Genomic DNA, 21,628 nt, shown 5'->3' with positions numbered 1-21,628 from the left:
CTTGGTTTTCCCATCTATAAAATGGGGGTGGGGACATCCCTGGTGGTGCAACAGTTAAGACGCCATGCTCCCAATGCAGGGGACCGGGGTTCGATCCCTGGTCAGGGAACTAGATCCCACATGCATGCCACAACTAAGAGTTTACATGCCTCAACTAAGGAGCACGCCTGCCGCAACTAAGACCCGGCACAACCAAATAAATAAATAAATAGATAAATAAATAAATAAAAATGGAGGTGAAGATACTCTTTTCCTCAGAGAGCTGTTGTGAGAATTAAATGAAATAATGTATGTAAAGCTCTTAGAACAATACCTAAAATGTAGTGAGTGCTCAATAAATTTAAGGGTTTTTTTTTAGAAAAAAAGCACATTTTTGAAAAATGACTTCAATACATAAATAATTCGCATGTGTTCTAGAGAAAACAGAAAATGCTCATAAGAGTAAAAATAACATAAAATAAATTTTCAAATGCCCTTTTACCCCAAAATAACCACTGTTAATTTTACTCACACCACAAATTTGAGGTATATTTCATTATTCTTACTTTATCATAAGAACACTGAGGCTCAGATAGGTTGAGCAGTTTGCCACAGTCACTGAACTTATGAATGAGGAGCTGAGATTGAATGCACGCTCTTGCCTCCAGGAGCTCACAGCTGGGGCCAGCAGACAGGCCTATGAGTCATACCAATCCAGGGCAGATTGGAATGAACAGCCACTGCTGGTTTCTGAGTACTTGCTATGTTCCAAGCACTGCCTGAGCACCTTGCAGGTTATCTCAGTGAGTCTTCACAGTAGCCCTTTGAGGTAGCTAATGTTCCCATTTCTGGATGAGGAAACTGAGGCTCAGAGAGATATTTTGTTCAAGGTCAGAGTTAGGGGCCGGTGGACCCAGGGAGCAGAAAGGTGTCGGTCACATGCCTCAGCCCAAGCTTAAAGCCTCCTCTCTGAGGGATTCAGACAAGATGCTAGGAGAGTGTCTGGGGAGAGAGAGTCTCTCCAGCTGGAGCTTTGGGCATCTTTCATCCTGGGGCTGGGGTGCCCTTCTCTGACCCCACCTTTATCCCAGACACCAAGATCCAGCCAAGATTTGGAGTGGACCCTGACAGCTGGAGCCTGCTTCCACTTGTCACAATGCCGTCACTCCATCTGGAGTGGAGGGGTGAGAGCCTTTGAAAGGAAGAGGCAGAGGAAAAAGAGAGATCGAGTCTGCAGAGCAAAACCACCCGAGCCCTCAGTAAACCTTTTTACCTCAGGCTTTCCGGTCGCCTCTGACCTAGACTGCCAGACTCAGGAAGTGTTGGGAAGGCAACTGCAGGTATGTGATTATTGAGTTTCAAACTAATTACTTATGCTCCCCTTACTTCCAGAAAAGATTTAGACAACAAGAGACATAGAAACAAGTAAATATTTACAGAAGGATTAAAGAGCTCCATAATGAAATCAAATTGGAGAAGTAAGAAATCATTGTCTTCAAAACGCTGGACTGGGGATAATCACTGCAACTGAGCACCAAAACTTAACTGTGAGCTTCCTGGCAGTGGATGCAAAAAGGGAGCATATGAATTCCACACCTGCATTATCTCATAAAAGGAAGTACCTATACCAGATACCAGATGAGCCAAACTTCCTAACACTGAACTACAAGAGGAGTTTATTACACCTCATTCAGGCACTGGCCAGGGACCTTCTACGTAATAATATCTAGAACAGCGTTTTTACAAAGGATACAGATATTCATATTCCATGTGAACATCTCTTATGTTAGTGGTTCTCAACCCTTTCAGAATCGATATTTCCTTTTTATTTATTTATTTATTTATTATTTTATTTTTTTTTGCAGTACGCGGGCCTCTCACTGTTGTGGCCTCTCCCGTTGCGGAGCACAGGCTCCGGACGCGCAGGCTCAGCGGCCATGGCTCACGGGCCCAGCTGCTCCGCGGCATGTGGGATCTTCCCAGACCGGGGCTCGAACCCGTGTCCCCTGCATCGGCAGGCAGACTCTCAACCACGCGCCACCAGGGAAGCCCGATGTTTCCTTTTTATAACAAATACATTAACGTCTCTTTACTATTCGGAAATGAATTTCACAAATAATATCCTAACTGCACATTTACTCTTTAAAGAAAGTGAATACCCTAATTAATATAAAAGAGGTGATTTAAAATAAAATAATATTATTTGAATAGGCAAATGCTTGGTCAGACTACTCTAGAAATCTCAGTGAAGTTGCACCTACACAGACTTACCTTGAATGTGACAACTACAAATACTAACGGACACAGGTTTGTCGTTTGGCAACTCAGATAACGCCAAAATGAAAACTCATGCTAATTTCATTCCTGGAAAAGTCAGTGCAAAAACTCTTTTTGTATTTTTGTGTGAATTAGAAATGAGTCTAGGCTCAAGTAATTATAATCAAAATTTCACCCATATGAGTATCTGACGGGACACTCAAAAGCAGTGGAAGTTGGGGCAATTCTTAATTGTGTGTGCCTGACGTCCTTCCCCCACAAATGCCTGAAGACTCCTCAATCGGTGACAACCAAAGACTCTCCCACAGATTACTAAAATATCCCCTAGGAGGTAGTATCTCTTCCTTTGTGAACCATTGTCTTAGATCAACCTTAAGTTATAAAAAAGAGCAAATGGGAATTCCCTGGCGGTCCAGTGGTTAGGACTCCACGCTTCCACCGCAGGGAGCATGTCCCGATTCCTGGAGAACTAAGATCTCGCAAGCCACATGGCGTGGCCAAATAAAATAAAATAAAATAAATTTTAAAAGAGCAAATGGATATTGTTAAATTGCAGCTCTGTGACCACATTTCTAAGAGGAACCAAACATACATTCCTGGTACAGGATGTGATGTGACCTCGTTCCAAGGCTGAGCTCTGGAGACGTTAATAATAGTACTGACCTATTTATATAGGGCTTTCCCTTTTGCCAAGCACTTTCAGAGATGCTATCTCCTTCAATTGTCACAAGAACCCCCTAAGTAGATTGTTATTCTCCCCCCATCTGAAGATGAAGACACCGAGGCACAGAGAGGAAGTTATCACACCCTGTAGATCAGGCATTGTTGATCATCATAGAATTGTCTCAGCAAGACTGTTCACAGCAGCACGACTGCCAACAATTCACCCTGGACATCACTGGCCAGTGCCTGAATACAGAACAATTGTTTCAAACCTTCATTTTCTATGGAGAAACCTGAGGCTTGAGGAAGGAGGCGGGTTGTGTGATGGATGAGAATCACTTGCCTGTCCCTCCAGTGCGCCATCTGTGCTAGGGGATGACGGAAGGGGTAGAGTCCTGGGGCTGGAGATTTAAATCTCTTGAAGCCACAGAAATGGAGGAGGATGGCTTGGAATCCAGGCGTTCGCCAAGCACATCATAAGTATCCTTTCCTCAACATCTTCTGGGGATGATAGGGATTTCAGACGTCCCCTTAACACACACCCCCACCTCATCCATTCCTATCTATCATCCTATTCAAATGGATCTTGACCCCAGGCCATGAGACATAAGAGCCTCTCTACACCCAGGTGCACAAGAAGTATTATCTGGCACTTCCTCCAGGGGCCCCAGTCAGCATAGGAGGTGCATGGGGACTCCAAAGATCAGGCCTGAGTTCAAATCCCGCTGCACCCCCCCAAATTGCCTGATCAACTGGCTCTCATGGGGATAGAGACATGGATGAGAGAAATCAGCCTGGGGTAGGAGAAATGACCCCTTACCGTGAGCTTCCAAGTTTGGGTAACTGGGCTCATGGCCACCTGGTGATAGAAGTACCCTCAGTGGAGGAGCCCCTCCGTTATCCCCAGCCAGCCGAGTTCTGGGTCTACTTGGGACTCACTTTTCTGGTCAGAATGGAAGGAGAAGGCAGCTGAATCCCATCCCCCAGGGGTCACATGCTTCTCTCTGAGCGATGAGGGCTGCTGTTTTGGGTAGAGGTTTCTAAAACTTTGAGTGGCCTTGCAGATCCACCAACTCATTGGTAAGAATGGCCATCTCGCAGCAGAGAGGGACCACTTCAACTGAGGATGACTGGCCCAGGTGAAAGCAGCACCTTACTAAATTCCCACTGGAAGGAAAGGAGGGAGGAAGAAAGGAAGGAAGGAACAAAGAATGGGAGGGAGAAATGAAGGAAGAAAGGAAGGAAGGGGGAAAGGAAGACAGAAGGAAGCATTTGGTCCTAACTGCAGCTGTCACCAAGTAAGCACCTACTATGGGCCAGGCATCATATTCTGCTACTATTATTATCCCCATTTTACAGATAAGCAAACTGTAGATCAGAGAAATTGACTAACATGTCCAAAGTTAGAAAGATAGAAAAATAGCAGAACCTAAATTTGAACCCGTGGCAGTCTGGCTCCCGGGAGTGTACCCATTTCACTAGCTGCCCTGTTGCCCTTACCTAGGCCTCCCTCCAGTCTGTGAGGCAGAGATTCTTAGCACCTCCCCCCAAGACAGATGGAGCACTGAGCCTCAGTAAAGCTGAGGATGTTATTGTCGGTAGAGGCAGAGAGAGGGCGGCCATCGTCTCATGCATTTGTTCAGAATAGTGTTGAGCTTAAGAGCACAGGCCGAGGAAACAGAGAGGAATTCTAATTGAGGCTGAGATTCTTACTAACTGGGTGGCCTTGGGCTGTTACTCACCTGTTTTTGGCCTCACCCTTTTAAAATAGGGAGGAGTATCTAGTCTTAGGGCAGTTGTGAGGATCACGCAAGATCATGAGCACATGGGAAGTGTCATTATTTAAAGTTCTTCTGCCTCTGCCTCAGAGGTTCAGATTTCGTTCAGATGCTTAACTCATTATCCTAATTATGCAGACCAGTGCTTCATAAACTGGCTGATGTCAGAATTGCCTGCCAAAAGTGTAAATGCCTGGGACCCACCCCAGGAAGTTTTGAATTAGGAGGACCTCTTTATCTTAAATAAGTTCCCAGGTAATTCTGATGCACAGCCAGGTGTGGGAGAACCAATCTATTAGCATAGACATCTCAGCCACAGTGGGGAAGGGACTCAGGTGGGTCCCCTCTCCAAGTCCCCTTCTCCCATTTCTTGTCACCGCCAGCACCTCCTTCCCACTGGCTTGCAAGTGCTCTCCCTAAATGAAGGTCTGTATGGCCTAGCTGAGTCAGTGACAGTGTCCCAAGGGGCCTGTCTTTCCAGAGGCCTGGGAACCCAGCACAGAGCTGGGAAGCAGGATGCCAAGGTTTCTGCTGTGGATTTGCCCCCTTGTGACTCACTAGTGGCCCAGGGCCAGTAGGGTTCTAAGCCTCAGTTGCCCACGGTCCACAGATAGTCAGGGAAAGAAGAGTGGCCTGTCTGCTTCCTCAGGAGTGTGTCCCTGGCACTTGACTGCCAGAGAGCAGGTGGGTTAGAGAGGCCTGGGTAGAGAAAGGGGAAGAGGTGAAAGAATCCTGCATAACGATGCTTTCTCACTGACATCCCTCCTTTGATGCTCACAGTGATAGGGAATAAAATCCAGCATCTACCTTGGGCCTGTAACATTCTCTGTTATCTGTCACTAGCCTTTGCTTCAATGTTATCTCATAACCCTCCCTCCTTTCTGGCCTCCTTGCTGTTCCCTGAGTGCTCCAAACTTGTTCCCATCTCAAAGTTTTTGCCCTATTTGCACGGCTTAGAATACTTTGGCAATGGATCATCACAAGTCTGGTTCCTTCTGCTTATTCAAGCATCAGCTTACAGGTCACAGGCTCAGAGAGACCTTTGCTAATCAGTCACCGAGTCTAACGTGTTGTCCCAAGCACTGGGACACAACATCCTATAGTATATCATTGAATTTTAACTTTCATCTTAGCAATTGTCATCATAGGATCTAGTTTACTTTTTAATTTACTTCACGTGTTGCCTGTCTCCCCCTATGGTAGAGTGCAAGCTCCATAAAAGCATATCCTTGGCTGTCTTGTTTATCGCTGTGTCCCTAGTGCGTGGTAAGTGTTCCGTGATTATTTGTGGAATAAATGAGTTAATGACTTTGTCCCAGAATGAATCGTGATTCCTTTTTCTGATTAGAGGACACCCAAAGTTCTGAGAGAAGTGACTGTCCCCAAACCATTCCAGGCCCTTTGTATTCTTTTTGCAGGTCCTTCCCATAAAACCTGGCTGACACACAAACTGAGCTGGGGTGAGGCTCACAGGTGTGATGAAAGCTTGGAGTTGCCCCATGAATGGGCTAAGACTGATGTGAGGGTGAGAAGGCAGAAGGTCACAGTGTGTGAAGGGAGAGGCAGGCTGGGACAGGAGAGCAGGGTGTGAAACTGGCAGTGGTGAGGGGAAGGGGGTGACTTGGCTGTGTGTCAGGAAGTGTTTCCCTCCACCCTCCCCTGGGGAGAGCCCTGACCCCAAGGTGGCTTCGTTTTGGGGAAGCAGGCTGTCAGGCAGCTGCCGAGGGAGAATAAAGGTGTGTCCTGGGTGGTGACAATCTACTGAGGTCCTAGGCCCAATACTGACCATCAAAAGGAACAATCCCACAATGGCACTTGGCCAAATAGGTGACAGGTGAGCTTCCTCCTAAAAACCAGCCCAACCACACATGGAGCCTCAGACCTGTGGGGAAGGGAGAGAAAAGAGGTTGCTAAGGAAGTGGAACAGTCAGTATAGAATGATTAGTAATAATAATGATAATAATAGGTCACATTTATGACAATATGTCTGGCCCTATACTAATTGCTCTATATGCGTTCCCTCGTTCAATCTTCACGAAGCTCTCTACAAAGTAGGCATTATTATTATTGTTATTCCCATTTGAGAGATGTGGAAACTGAGACTCAGTGAGATTAAATATCTCGTCCAAGGTCACACAGTAAGAAGCAAAGTTAGGATTCCAGCTTAGATCTGTAGTGATTCCAGGGCATTATGGAAACCTAAACCTGGGGAGAGTTGCTAGGGACAAATTAAGAGGGAAGAGCCCCATTTACCCCTGCAGAAGTGGGGATGGGGAGGGAGAGTGGGATAGACTATGTATAAATAGCAGGCCTGTTTTTATCCCTACACATGGGCTGAATCAGGCAAGCAGCTCTACCTGGCACAATTTGAGGGCTCTGAAATGCCAACTCAGCCCTGTGTCTTACAACTCCCGTCCCAGCGTGTCCCTAGGAGCTGAAATGCCTACCGAGAGAGTAATTTCTTTGGGTCAGGACATTGACTCCAGAAGACCCCTGTAAAAATTCGTAAGTTGGAAGAAAAACACATCAATCTCCTGGCACCTGTTGAACGTGGCAACCTAGGTTAGCCAGCTGGGTCCTGTGGGAGGGGGCTCAGCTTTTATGTTGGAGAAGAAGGTGGTGTTCAAAGGCAAGGAAAAGTAGGAGGCTTGTTTCACAGCCTGTGTCTCTCCAATCCCAGAAGCCTGGGAATTATACTCAATAGTTCAAAAATCCTAATGGAGACAATGTCCTCTGGGACAAAGATGGGGAGAAGCCACTCCAGGGGCTGGAAGAATACCACTAACTTCCTTTGCTTTTGCTGGGTTGATACCAGGTGCCTGCAACTGCAACTCTGGTAACCTTGGGCTCACAAGACCTCCTGGCATTCATGTGTCTAATTTTAAATGATAAATGAATTAATTATTATTTACTACTTGATTTATCGGTAGGCAAAGAAGAGGATTTCTGAAGCTCAGAAGATGACATGGGTGGAGGTCTCTGGTTTAGAGCACGGATGACCGGAGGGACCAGGCCTGGAAGAGAGGAAGGAATGAGGGGTGTCCAAGGGCGAAGCGCAGCTCAGCAGTCCCAAGGCTGCAGCGTGACAAGCATCTGGGGAAAGGTAGGAGCTGGTCCCCGCCACCTGCCGGTCAGCAGCCCTACCCACAGTCAGGCCGCGGCTGCTCTGGCCTAGTCCCAAAATATGTGAGCACCGCCCCCTTCTCCCGCCCCTTTTCCCAGCCGCGCCCACGGGGTCCGGGGCTGGGCGGCAGGCGCCTGGAGCCGGGCGGGAGTCCCAGCGCGGGAGGAGGGGGGGCGGGGCGGCAGGGGGCGGGGCGGAGTCTCGGCGCCTCCTGGAGCCTTATTCCCGGCCGCAAGCTCGGGAGCGCTCAGTCTACCGCGGGAGCTGCGCGCGGAAGGCACCTGGCTATACTTACTGAGGCTCAAGGGCTAGGGCGGACGGACAGACAGAGTGAATACAGAGACGCCCGGCGGCCGCGAGCTCCGCTGAGATCCCAGCCAGGCTTGCACGCAGAGGCCGGCAACAGAACGTGCCCGGCAGGATCTCCTGTGCTCCTCCCACCCGGCTCCCGTGCCAGCGCCCGGTGGCCGCCGCCTCCAAAGTGATTGCTGCCTCGCCGCCTCCGCCGAGTCCGGGACCATGAAGCTGCTGCCGTCGGTGGTGCTGAAGCTCCTTTTGGCTGCAGGTAAGAGGGCTGCCGGGGGTCGGGGGGGATGGGGACGCTCTGCAGGGGACACGAAGGAAGATCGCTGCAGCGCCCCCGGCGCGGGCCACTTGGTGGGGCCCGTGCTCCCTGGCAGGCGGGCGCCGGCAGCGGTACGTGGCGACGGGGGTCTGGGCGGCGGGTCTGAAGCGGCCTCGTCCCTCACCCGCAGTGCTTTCGGCGTTGGTGACCGGCGACAGCCTGGAGCGGCTTCGAAGAGGGCTGGCGGCTGGAACCAGCAATCTGGACTCCCCTACTCAATCTACGGACCAGCTGCTGCCCCCGGGAGGTGGCCGAGGCCGGGAAGTCCTGGACTTGGAAGAGACAGACCTGGACCTTTTCAGAGGTGGGTGTGAGGGATGCCCATCCTCGGACCCCGGTGGACAGTTGAAGAATAAGTGGATCTGGCATTTATGCCGATTGGGCACACCTATGGTTTGGGGGTTTTCATGGAGGACCTCAAGGAAAAGCCGCTTGGCCTGATAAACTCACTGGGGGGTCCTAGAATGTAGATCCTGTTGTCTTTCTTGCCCAACGTAGTCTCACATGCCACGTTGCTGCCTTTCTGGATACTCTGAGGCGAATTGAAACAGGCAAGGTGTGTGGGGTTGGTACGTTGCTCTGAGGTAAGCTGGGTGATAGGAACAAGGAATGGTTGAGATGCTTTCCTTAGAGTTTCTATGAAAAAATGTGCACAACCCCTAATTCCCACATCAACTGACTATTATGTATAAAATAAGGTAACAGATGTGGAGATGCTGGGCACATACAAGGTGTGCAGTGTTAGTCTCCTCCATCCACCTGTCTCCAGGTTGGGGAAACAGGGGAACGAGGAGCACTTGGTCCCCCCTCAGGTTAGGCCAGCACCTCCTCGGGAGGCTGTGAATGGTGAGCACTGGGTCCCTAGAGAGCTGTATTGATATGCTGGGTGTCTACAAATCCTACACAAGCCTGGATACTTCCTGACCACCTTGAGTCCCTGAGAGAGACTCCAAGGGAGGAAGGACCAAATGGGATCCTTCAACCAGCAGAGGTGCTGTGGCTAAGTAAATACAAGCACAGAGCAGAGTCCAGAGCCTCCAGTTTTGCCTGCTTCCTTGCCCCCAGTCACCTGCAGAGATTCTTAAGGGTGGAGCAGGGACTGAGCCCTGGAGCCCCGGAGTGACTATATTTGGTTGGAAAGATACCCACCTGTTCTGGCTCTGTCTGCTCCTCTGCCACCCTTCTTCCTTACCCAGAGTTTCCCTTAGGTGCTATCTCTATTTAGTATACATCAGGGGTCTGCCCCAAAGCTGAGGCTGGGTTCCCACCTTCCATCCTCTCACAGTGGCCCTCTGGGGGTCACTCCTGGCCTGAACAACCTGTATTCTCCTGGCCCTCTCCTCATAGGCAGGGCAGAGCTGGGCTGTGACTCACCCTCCACCCACACAGCTGCTCCTCCTAGCTCTGCAGACCTGACTCACTGCTCCCTCTCCCCGGCAGGAGCCTGGCTGTCACTCTGTCACTCTCTCCCTCCCTTTTCTTTTTTTAAAAAAATATTTATTTATTTATTTATTTATTTATTTTTGGCTGTGCTGGGTCTTCGTTGCTGCGTGCGGGCTTTCTCTAGTTGCAGAGAGCGGGAGCTACTCTTCATTGTGGTGCGCAGGCTTCTCATTGCGGTGGCTTCTCTTGTTGCAGAGCACGGGCTTTAGGCGTGTGGGCTTCAGTAGTTGGGGCACACGGGCTCAGTAGTTGTGGCTCGTGGGCTCTAGAGTGCAGGCTCAGTAGTTGTGGCGCATGGGCTTAGTTGCTCCACGGCATGTGGGATCTTCCCGGACCAGGGCTCGAACCTGTGTCCCCTGCATTGGCAGGCGGATTCTTAACCACTGCGCCACCAGGGAAGTCCCTCTCCCTCCTTTTTCTGATCGGCTGGGCCCTCCTGCCTCAATTTCACCACAGCCATGGTCATTGGTTTCCTCTGAGCATCTGCCTCACCTTCTGAGTTCTGAAAGGGCCTGGGTCTGCACCAGAGGAAGCAAGAGTCTATGGGACTACTACTGGCATCTGCCTCTTCTTTTTACTTGGGTTTGCTGGGCAAAGACTATTTTTCAGGTCTAAGGATCCTATCACCTAAAATAAATAACTGTTACCATTTATTAAGTGCCTCCTGTATTCTAGGCACTTAACATGTTATTGTGGGTTAATTAATCCTTGCTGCAACCCTCTGAGATAGGAACACCTGTTCTTCACTTTTTACCAAGAGCTACAGGGTTCAGAGAGATTAAGTGACTTGCCCAAGATCACATGGCTGAAATTCGAGCATGGGTCTGCTAACTTCAGAGCCCATTCATTGTCTCATTCCTGGCTCAGCATCCCATGTGCTCTAGGCTTGTCTGGAAGAGGGGACTGGGTTGTGTGAGGTAGCTTGGTGTGCTGGGAAAGAGCACTGGATATGGAGTCCAGAGACCACATTTCAGATCCCAAACCTGTAGGACCTTGGGCAAGTCACTGCCTTTCAGGACCTCAAGTTTTTCAACAGAAAATGGAAAGCCATATTTTTTGAAGTCAGTTCCACCTTGAGGATCCTAGGACTCCAGTCTAATGTATGACGCTCATCCTTCTACCAGACATGTGGCTATAGCCATAGACAGCAGGCACCTTTTTTCTGCTGGGACAGGGGAGGGGAGACTTGTGTCAGACCCCTGGGCTGATGGGCATAGCCCATGATCAGTCCCAGCTGGATGTCTGTGTGAGGTTGTTTTTCCCTTTTTAAGTGTGGAAAGAATGGGGAGAGTTATCATTGTTCTAGTTCCTTCTGATAGTTCTTTACTTTCCATCTTTCTGCTGCTTGTGCACTGTACTCCCCATTCTAGGGAGCTATAAACAGGACATCTGGGGATATATGTAAATGGACCTTTGAGAGAAGTGGTGAGCTGCAAATAGCACACAGAGCAGGGTAAATATTTTGCTTGATGTCAAAAAAGCAAGGCTCTTTGAAATTAGCACACTATTGTAAATCAACTATAGATCAATAAAAATATTTTTAAAATTAAAAAAATTTAAAAAGTTAAAACAGCAAATCTCTGACCAGGGGTGGCCTGCTTGCTGTCCCTGAGCCTGGTTCTGCTCTGGGCTCATCATGGTCCGCTGCTGCTAATGGGTACCCCAGAGGGGACCACCTGGACCTGGGCACTGTTCTTATTTTAGGAGCCTCTTCCCTCTAAAATACTCTCCAAGTACCTTCTCCAGAAGCAATTTTTATCTCTGACGCTGTCTTCCTGCAAATGGGTCACTGAGTGTAGCATCAGGAAATGAGGCTGATTTAAGGCCAAAATAGAACCAAGTGGGCGTGGGGGAGTAGGAGATGAGGATGGACAGTGGGGTGGGGGTGAGGTTAGTAGAACTGCCCAATCAGCTGCAGTTACTCAACAGAAGCTACTCAACAGAAGCTAGCATTCTTAGAATGAGGTCCTTTTTTTTAAGTGTCACTTGGACCCAGTAGTCTTTTTATTTTTAACATCTTTATTGGAGTATAATTGCTTTACAATGGTGTGTTAGTTTCTGCTGTATAACAAAGTGAATCAGCTACACACAGACATACATCCCCTTGTCCCCTCCCTCTTGCGTCTCCCTCCCACCCTCCCTATCCCACCCCTCTAGGTGGTCACAAAGCACTGAGCTGATCTCCCTGTGCTATGCGGCTGCTTCCTACTAGCTATCTATTTTACGTTTGGTAGTGTATATATGTCCATGCCACTCTCTCACTTCGTCCCAACTTACCCTTCCCCCTCCCCGTGTCCTCAAGTCCATAGAATGAGGTTCTTAAACTGAGTTTATGAAATGTCTTCCTTGGGACCCCCCAGCCTCTACTTCCTCCACCACTTTTGGGAGGTCTGCCCAGTCTTCCTTCAGCTCTTGGGAGGCACTGAGCCGAGAGGCCTTCTCAGGCCTCTGACTTCAGGTAGGATCAAAACATCCTTCCAGACACTGTGCTGTTCTGATTTTTTCCCCTGAGGAAGTCAAAGACGTAACAGGGTACTTTTCTACCGCAGCTGCTTTCTCTTCCAAGCCACAAGCTCTGGCCACACCGAGCAAGGAGGAGCGTGGGAAAAGAAAGAAGAAAGGCAAGGGGTTAGGGAAGAAGAGAGACCCATGTCTTCGGAAATACAAGGACTTCTGCATCCATGGAGAATGCAAATATGTGAAGGAGCTCCGGGCTCCATCCTGCATGTAAGTGTCCCTTCCCCGGGGCTGACTGTTAACAGCTCACTCTTTGTCAGCCTGGTGGCTGTTCCTGGTTGTCACTGTTCCTTGAATTCATAAATCCACCCAGTTTCTTCTCAACCTCTGGGAGGAAGTTGGGAGGAGGGGAAATATTTTTAGTCAGCGGAAGGGGCTCCCCCCAGCATAGGATGCAATTTCCTGTGGCGTGGGTTTGTGATGCTCTTTCATCTTTGGGGGCATTTCCTGCTTGCTCAGAAATGAGCACACGCTAGGAGAGCTGACACCTGAAGGCAGGTTCTTCATTTCTGCCTCATGCCCTACTCCAGATGGGAGAAGCCAGTAGGAAACATGGCAGAGTGGGGCTCCTGGGTGGAGTGGAGCTCCCGTGGCCTTCTTTCCCAAGTCCTGCAGGTAGGTATGAGGTGCATTTGGATATGTGCTATGCAGGTATGTGTACTCAGACATATGTGCATATGAATGAGCAAATGTGGGTTGATTCTAAGACATGGCAGGACTGTAGAGAAAGCAATCATTGTGGGAGCAGGGAGAAGCCCCTCCTCCCTTCTTCCTCACCCTGGCCAGGGCCAGGAGGTGGGGGACATGGTGGGTATTGACCTTTGGCTATGGGGGTGGGAGAACACTTCCTTTGTGTAAGATTAACGGAAAATGGAACCCAACTCAGTAGGCATCAGCCCCCGGTCAGGCAGCACCACCCCTTCCCTGGGCAGGGGTGTGGGTGGAGAGGCCATGGGTTCCCCAGCCACTCTGCTAGGCCAAGCCCAGCAAATGGCTGCCTTGGCAACCCCTCAGGGATGACGACACTGCCATGCTCTGTGGCAGGCATAATGTCGCCACTGTGCCTGAGACCAACACCCACATCAGGCTGTAAACATGCACTCTCTTCTGCTGGGCCTGAGTTTCTGTGGAGTGGCAACCTCTGTGACCTGGGAGGCTCTGGACAGAGTCAGGAGATTGCTGTGTGCACACCACTTCCCAGCCTGTCGAGAAGGCTGGCTGCCTCGCATCTCTTCTGCTGTGATTGGTACAGATCCTTTGTTTTTTTTTTTAAAGCTTCCTTGTCCCATCTGATCTCATACAGCAGAGTTGCCCTGTATTTGGCAATTGTCAGACAGACCCGTCACCCCCCTCCACGTCTACAGTCACTTGTGTGTCCTCTCCTTTCATATCCTTGTCAAGAGCTTGGTATTGGAGAGGGTTGCTTAAGAGTGACCTAGACAGTGGGAGGGAGACGCAAGAGGGAGGAAGTATGGGGATATATGTGTACATATAGCTGATTCCCTTTGTTATACAGCAGAAACTAACACAATATTGTAAAGCAATTACACTCCAATAAAGATGTTAAAAAAAAAAAGAGTGACCTAGACAGTCCCCCAATTATTCTTCCAGAAGTCTTGAGACAGGGCAGGGAATGTTTGTCCTAAATTTGTAAACTGGCCTCATTAGCACAGGGTGGAGGCAGTGACTCTGAGCGTAGTCAAGATGGATCAAGGCCAGAAATCTGTCTGGGCCGAACTGGTCCGGGGCGTTGGTGGAGGGACTTCCACTGCTCAGCTGAGAACCCTTTTAAGGCTTCTCTCCTGGAGAGCTGAGCTTGACTGACCACCTAAACCCAGAGAACCTAGATAATGGTGTCCAGGGTCAAGGTGGCCCTAGGGATGGTGATGGTAACTGTGACAGTGCCTTCCTTCCTTTGCCATGGAGCTTTACAGTTTACATTTAATATGAGTTGAGCCCAACAGGTCTCTGTTGAGCACCTACTTGGTGTCAGCTATTCTAGGGGACGGGAAAATACAGCCCTGTATTCTCAAAAGCCCTCTGCTGGGTAGGCAGGGCTTGCTGTCTGTACTTGAAAGATGAGGAAACTGGAGCCCAGAAGTAGGAAGTGATTTGTCTGAGATCAACAGCTAAATAAAGTGTGTGGAAACAGGACAGGCACTCAGGTGCCTGACTTCCCGTCCAACATGCTTTTCATGCCCCCAGGCTGCACTGGGTGTTGGATTGCGTCCTTCTTCCCTGTCTGTTCTTACAGAGTTGGAGCACGATTTTACAGAGGGCAGCTATTATACTAGAGGTCTCCTAAGGCTTTTTCTAATTGAAGAGCATGGAATCTGATGTGAAGACTCTGTGTCTGCTTCCTAGGCAGATTTTCAAGGGGCTGAATTCTGTGTCTGGCTTGGCAGCCTCCTGCCTTCAGCCCTTGGTACTCAGGGCAGCAGGCAGCAAGAAGACACAGAGCTCCTGGATTGGGAGAATGTGACATCTGGGCACCTACATCTGGGACACTCTGTGGCTCCTTCTTGCCTCCAGACCCAGCAACCACCAGCTGGGTGTGTCAGGCTGCCGTGGTGAGCTTGAGGCTGGCCGGCTTCCTAAACCAGCCCTCTGCAGCCATCACCCACAGGAAAACCCTTTTGTGTCACCAGCCAAAAGTTGCCCTCAAAGAGCAGTTTCCTGGGGCTCCTGATGAGCTGCTGACCCAGAAACTGGCTGCAAAGTTTCCTGTGGCTGGAGGAAGCCTGGGGACAGTTAGTCTGACGAGGACTCAGAGCTAGAAGAGAGACAGGCTTGAAGGCTCTACTTGGCCTCACTGCCCAGATGCCAAGAAGGAATGGCGAGCCCCCTTCTCTTTGGCTCCGTCTGACTTTGGTGCTCCCTTCCTCAGGATATGGGCAGTATCCTCCGGAATCTGATTATATAGTAACTCCCACACATGTGGGACTTGGCCTTTTATTAAGTGCTTTTATTTGTATTATCTCATTTGAGCTTCGCAAAGCTCTAGTGACGTAGGCATTTATTATTCCTGCCTTTCACATGAGAAAACTGAAGCTTGGAAACGCGACCGTAACTTGCTCCAGATCACTTGGCTAGAAATAGCAGCAGGACCAGTCTGGAACTCATGTATTCTGAGTCCCCTGCGCCAAATGGTGCCCCCTCTACCTCCTGGGGTAGGGGTGGAGAAATCCAAATTGGAAGATGTCTCTGTACTCTAGAGGGTCCTTGCTTCTGTTGTAATACAAGTTCTGAAATGGGCCACAGACGTGGGTAGGAGCAACACATCCCAGTTTGATGGGTCACTGGCTCTGGGCAAGACATACGATCTTGCCCTCACCCTGGGATGCTTGGAATGCTCCTTCCCTGGGGGAGCCAGGGGTTGTCTGCAAAGGGAGGGGGACGTGGGTAATATTAGGATGTTTACATTATTATCCTTTTGACTCAGGGTGGGGGTGGAGGGATTATGTAACTGAATTGCGGGACTCTGAGGCCAAGCTTTATTTCTATCATCTGAGTAAGTACCTGTGGGGTTTGAATGATGGGCTGGAAGTGAAAAACAGACTCAACTTCACCTTCCCTCCCCGCAGGAAAGCACAGTCTCTGAAGTCAGCCAGACTGCTGAGTCAAATCCTGGCTCTACCACTCACTACCTGTGTAATCTTGGGCAGGTTATCTAACAGAAGTTTGGCCTCAGTCTCTTCATCTTTAAAATGGGGATAGTAACTCCTACTTCACAGAGATGTTGGTTTTTTATTGTTTTTTTGCGGTATGCGGGCCTCTCACTGTTGTGGCCTCTCCTGTTGCGGAACACAGGCTCCGGACGCGCAGGCTCAGCGGCCACGGCCCATGGGCCCAGCCGCTCTGCGGCATGTGGGATCTTCCCAGACCAGGGCACGAACCCACGTCCCCTGCATCGGCAGGCGGACTCTCAACCACTGCGCCACCAGGGAAACCCATAGAGATGTTTTTAAGATTACATGAAATGATCCTTGTAAAGCAATCAGCACAGAGTACTTGGCTCATAGTAAGCCTGTAATGTGTGCTATTAATTGTTATTTATCATTCAAGATAACAGTAATAATAACTGAGAGAGCAGAGTCAGACCGCTCTCTGTTTCTGCTCCAGAAACCCATCAAGCCCATCAGATATGTATTTCCTTGGGGTAACCTACACTGTTCAGAATGGAAATAATTATGAATTTGGAATTTGGCCCTTCTGCTCCCTAGTTGTGAAACATTTAGCAAATCATTTACTCTCTCTGACCCTAATCGTAGTCTTTCAATATGTAAAAGAGGTTATACCTGCCTACCAGGGTGTTATGAGTCTCAGTTAAGCTAGTCGATAAGGACAGTGTCTTATAAACTGTAAAGTGCTTTGAACAAGTGATTTTCCAGGGGTGCTCCTAAGAGCATCCTCTATGTCCTGGCAGGATAGGGGTCATTGTTTTGTCCACCTGGGCCGATGGGACAGATGCATGGAGAGGCTGGGCAAGGAGCTGTGTGCTCTGCTGTGGGCCTGACCTACATTTATCCTGCAGTGAGGTGGTTCCCCGAAACACCCAGAAGGAGCTGGGAAAGGAAGAGGTGCTGGGAAGGAAGGCAGGGGCAGCCCAGCCCCTGGGTCTGATAGGTCTGCTCCTTGGAACTTTCCTGGTACCTCTCGGCAGGAAGAAGGGATTCCTTGCTCTGAGGAACGAGGTGCCTAACCTTTTCCCCAGAGGATGTGCAGTTCAGAATAGAGGGCCACCGGGTTCTCGGTGCTTCCTTCAGCAGTTAGTGGCCTAAAGTCCCCAGGCAGACAGTGCCACGGCATCCCTGACTGGGCATTTATGGATGTGTGTGGGCAGCACACTGAGCTCACCATCAGACAACCTGTGTCTATGTCTCTGCCCTGCTATGTGACTGTGGGGAAAATAGCTCTGCCTTTCTGTAACATGGGCTCTTACCTACATCAAAGGATCTCTGGGATGTTCAGATAAGGAAAGGGATGTGAGGGAATTCCCTGACAGTCCAGTGGTTAGGACCGCGCTTTCACTGCTTAGGGCCTGGGTTCAATCCCTGGTCGGGGAACTAAGATCCCACAAGCCAAGCCGCGCAGCTCCCTCGCAAAAAAAGAAAGGGACGTGAATGTGCTTGTTCAACTGTAGGCACTTGTCAGTCTTCCCAAGGGCTTCCAGGAAAAGTTTTGTGTTAGAAGAGGCAGTTGCCATCTGATTTATTTCTTGAGTGAGAAAAGCCAAGGTTTTTTTTGTGACATTCTAAAATGTACTGGCAGGACAGCTAGGCAAGAAGATATTTTCTTGGTTTGTTTGCTTTGTCCTGGGATGAAGTAGGCCTGATAGCCCAGCGTTCAGAGGCCAAAGGCCAAAATTCAGCTTTCAAGTTGGGCCTTGCACCCAGGGGGAGCTGGGAGTTAAATGAAGGAAACTTGAGAAAAATGACTTCTGGCAAAGGAGCAGGGCCTATTAATAGGCTGGGCCGTGGCAGAGGGACTGGACGCTGGAAGCATTGGTGGGGAAGGCTGGGTTTATTTCTGGGTCAGAGTGTTGAGGGGCCTCACAAGAGGGAGTGATACTGAATCCCCTCAGTCCAACCCACCAGCTCTTGTGCCCAAGTCCTCTGAACATTTTAACACACATGTCATTAATCATCCACACGTGGAACAATCTAGCCAAGACCTGAAGTCCTCCTTTGCTTTTTCCCTGCCTGGAGTAGGAGTTTTGTGCCAGAGGACCAAAGGGAATGCAGAAGGGGAGGGCGTGGAGTGAAGGAGGAAGGCCACAGAGCCTGTAGAGGGGCTTCTAGAGAAGGCTAGAGGAAGGACAGGAATCGCAGTTAGGGACTGACAGGCTGAAGCTGTGAGGAGTGGGCTCTGGCTTATGTAGGTGGCCCGTTGCCAAGAAGCCAAACCACTAACTTCATCTCTCCTTTGTTCTGTTTTGGACCAGCTGCCACCTGGGTTACCATGGAGAGAGGTGCCATGGGCTGAGCCTCCCAGTGAAAAATCGTTTATATACCTATGATCACACGACCATCCTGGTTGTGGTGGTCGTGGTGCTGTCATCCGTCTGTCTGCTGGTCATCGTGGGGCTTCTCATGTTTTGGTGAGTGTTACAGGCTGTTTTTGCAAATCACTTCTATCCCTCCTCCTCCAGGATCTTCTACCTGATGGTCACATGAGCCCTCTAACCTCCCAAATCCTGGGCTAGGAGTCTGACTAACACTCCTGGGTACAGGCTCTCCAAGAACCTGGCTTCTCTGGTATGACATAGGTCCAGTGTCTAGAGCCCAGGAAAAAAATTGCCAGGACGTAGGAGGTCCTGCTTCTCGCAGCAGGCTCAGCAACCCACCCATGGAGCCACATCTTCACACAATTCTTTTTCCTGACTCTGTTCTCTGATGGCATTAGGGTGTGGTTTGGTAGTCAGGGCAAGGGTGGTGCTATTGGTATATCCTTCCAAATCTGGGGCATCTGGTCCCCAGGCCATGCTTTCAATCCAGCTTATATTCTAGACTGAGGAGACCTACTAAGCACTCTGTGCCCATTTACAAGCATGCAACTCATGTGTTGTGAGACCTGGATCAAGTTACCTGTCTTTCTAAGGGTTGTAATCTTTCAGTGATTGTAATCTCTGTTCCCCTACCTCATAAAGATGTTGTGAGGATTGTATAAATGAGGTGAAAGTTCTTAGCAAATTGTAGCCTGCCATTAGAGACAGGCATCCTTTGGGGCAGTTGGACCTTTGGCCAGAGGTCTGTTGAGCTGCCGTATCCTCTGGGCTTTTCCAAGTATGGAGAGAATCACTGGGCCAGAATCTTTTGGAAGGACCAGCTCTGGGGCCTGCACCCTGCTGTAGCAGGCAGAGCTTGCTCACAAAACTTACTTTCCTCAGGTACCACAGGAGAGGAGGTTATGACGTGGAAAATGAAGAGAAAGTGAAATTGGGCATGACTACGTCCCACTGAGAGAAACCTGTGCTCAAGGTAATGGTCCATCCTTTGCCCAATGGTACCATCACCACCTTTCCTGGATCTGTTTCTAGGCATGCTGAATTCTTCTCTTGACCTAGGAGCTAGGGGTTGGGCTGCTATGGAGTCAGGGTCCCACTGCAGAATTGTTTTCAAAAAGGTTCTCAGTGCTGCATCTCCACTTAGGGTGGAAGTTGCTAGAGAGATACCCAAGACCCATGCCTGAGAAGACAGCTTCTCTCATCCTTGTCTCTTCTCCTTCCCACCCCTTCCCAGAGATCTTTCCACTTCTTTTTTTTTTTTTTTTTTTTTTTTTTGGCGGTACCCGGGCCTCTCACTGTTGCGGCCCCTCCCATTGCAGAGCACAGGCTCCGGACGCGCAGCCTCAGCGGCCATGGCTCACGGGCCCAGCCGCTCCACGGCATGCGGGGGATCCTCCCGGACCGGGGCACGAACCCGTGTCCCCTGCATCGGCAGGCGGACTCTCAACCACTGCGCCACCAGGGAAGCCCTCTTTCCACTTCTTAAATCTGGACTCAGGAGACTCTTAAGACCTCTTAAGCTGGATCCAGCTTTAAATGCCTTCTTCTTGTGCTTTAGGAATCAGCTGGGGACTGCTACCTCTGAGAAGATACAAGTTGATGACAGACTCTGCAGAGGGGAAGGACTTCACAACTAGCCATGAAGATTCCTTCATCCCCAGTTGCCATCTAAATTGGGCCTCCCATAACTGCTTTGCCAAAATACCAGAGCCTTCAAGTGCCAAACAGAATATGTCCAGTGGGATCTGGGTCAGAAGAAAGCAAAAGTGAGGGACCTTCGTGCCCTTCTGATTCTCCTCCACCAAGCCCTACTTACCCCCATAAGTTTGTTTAAACACTTATCTTCTGGATTAAAATGCCAGTTAAATTCCATATGCTCCAGGATCTTTGCCTGAAAAAAAAGGAAGGAGAGGAAGAAAGAAAGATTCGGGGACTGGAAGAAAGTAACAAAGATTGAGAAGCCATGTACTCAACAAGCCACCAAGGGATCTGCCATTTGGACCCTTCAGTGCTGGATTTGATGAGTTAACTGTGAAATACCATAAACCTGAGAACTCTGAATTTTGGGACTTCTACCCAGATGGAAAAATAACAACTATTTTTGTTTGTTTGTTTGTTTGTAAAATGCCTCTTAAATTATATATTTATTTTATTCTATGTATGTTAATTTATTTAGTTTTTAACAATCTAACAATAATATTTCAAGTGCCTAGACTGTTACTTTGGCGATTTCCTGGCCCTCCACCCTGCATCCCCCACCATCTGGCTCAGCATTAGTCTCCTCTGCTGCAAATGTGCGATGGCTCTGTGATCCATCTGTAGTAATCTATTGTCTGTCCACATTTCGGAAGATCTTCCATGATCTGAGTGCCACAGGGGGAGTTCTGTATGGTCAGGCTGTAGGAATTAACTTTGTCAGATCCACTCTATGAGTTGGACGGCAGTCTTGCCTAGGCAATTGTGTCTACCGTTTGTGTTTTGAAAGCCCAAGGTGCTGATGTCAAGATGTAACAGATATCGGTATTCCCCTGTGTCCTCTCCCTGCCCAGTCTCAGAAGAAGTTGGGCTTCCATGCCTGAAGCTTTCCTGGCCCCTCACCCTCCACGGGTCCAGGTCCACAGAGTGGGAACTCACTGTCCCTTGTGTCAAGACATTTCTCTTATCCTGCCATTCTTCTGGTGCTACTCCATGCAGGGGTCAATGCAGCAGAGGATAATCTAGAAAAGGGATTAGCAAAGAAAAAGGCTGAGGAGGAACAGGAAACATTGGAGCTGACTGTTCTTAGTAATTGATAACCTACCAATTGCTACAGAGAAGGTTGGAGGTGAGGAGGGCTTTTGTGTAAACCCACCCACCTCACCAAAACTACAAAGGTATGCTATCGTGGTCCCTTCTGGAAGTTTCTGGTGCCATTACTGAACTGTTACAAACCTGAATTTCCAAACCTGGTTTATATTTATACTTTGCAATTCAAATAAAGATAACCCTTACTCCATAGCCTTCTGTCTGATTGTTTTAACTGGGAGCTAGTTTAACGTAGGTATTTTCTAAGCCCATAAATAGCCCAGGCCTATTTATATATACTATCTCAGTATCCCCAATAACCCTATGTAGGAGGTACTATTGTCCCATTTTTCCAGAATTGGAAACTGAGGCTTGGATAGGTTAGGTAACTTGCCCGAGGATACACAGTTGGTAAGTGAGAGAGCTGCAAC

At 49.2% G+C, this 21,628-nt stretch overlaps 1 protein-coding gene across 1 annotated transcript; it reads left to right on the top strand.

Moving 5' to 3' along the window:
• Positions 1-8,063: 8,063 nt before the first annotated feature.
• On the top strand, positions 8,064-21,410 carry HBEGF (heparin binding EGF like growth factor). The gene is made up of 6 exons (XM_060143739.1): positions 8,064-8,386; positions 8,577-8,750; positions 12,439-12,616; positions 18,351-18,506; positions 19,296-19,386; positions 19,972-21,410. Exons 1-5 carry the CDS (start codon positions 8,341-8,343, stop codon positions 19,366-19,368), a joined length of 627 nt encoding a protein of 208 aa, XP_059999722.1. The 5' UTR covers positions 8,064-8,340; the 3' UTR covers positions 19,369-19,386; positions 19,972-21,410.
• The last annotated feature ends 218 nt before the right edge of the window (positions 21,411-21,628 follow it).

This window comes from Lagenorhynchus albirostris, chromosome 3 (genome assembly GCF_949774975.1).
Source record: "Lagenorhynchus albirostris chromosome 3, mLagAlb1.1, whole genome shotgun sequence".
NCBI classification, from domain to species: Eukaryota; Metazoa; Chordata; class Mammalia; order Artiodactyla; family Delphinidae; genus Lagenorhynchus; species Lagenorhynchus albirostris.
The sequence above is the reverse complement of the archived record's forward strand: the minus strand, read 5'-3'. Positions and strand labels throughout refer to the sequence as shown.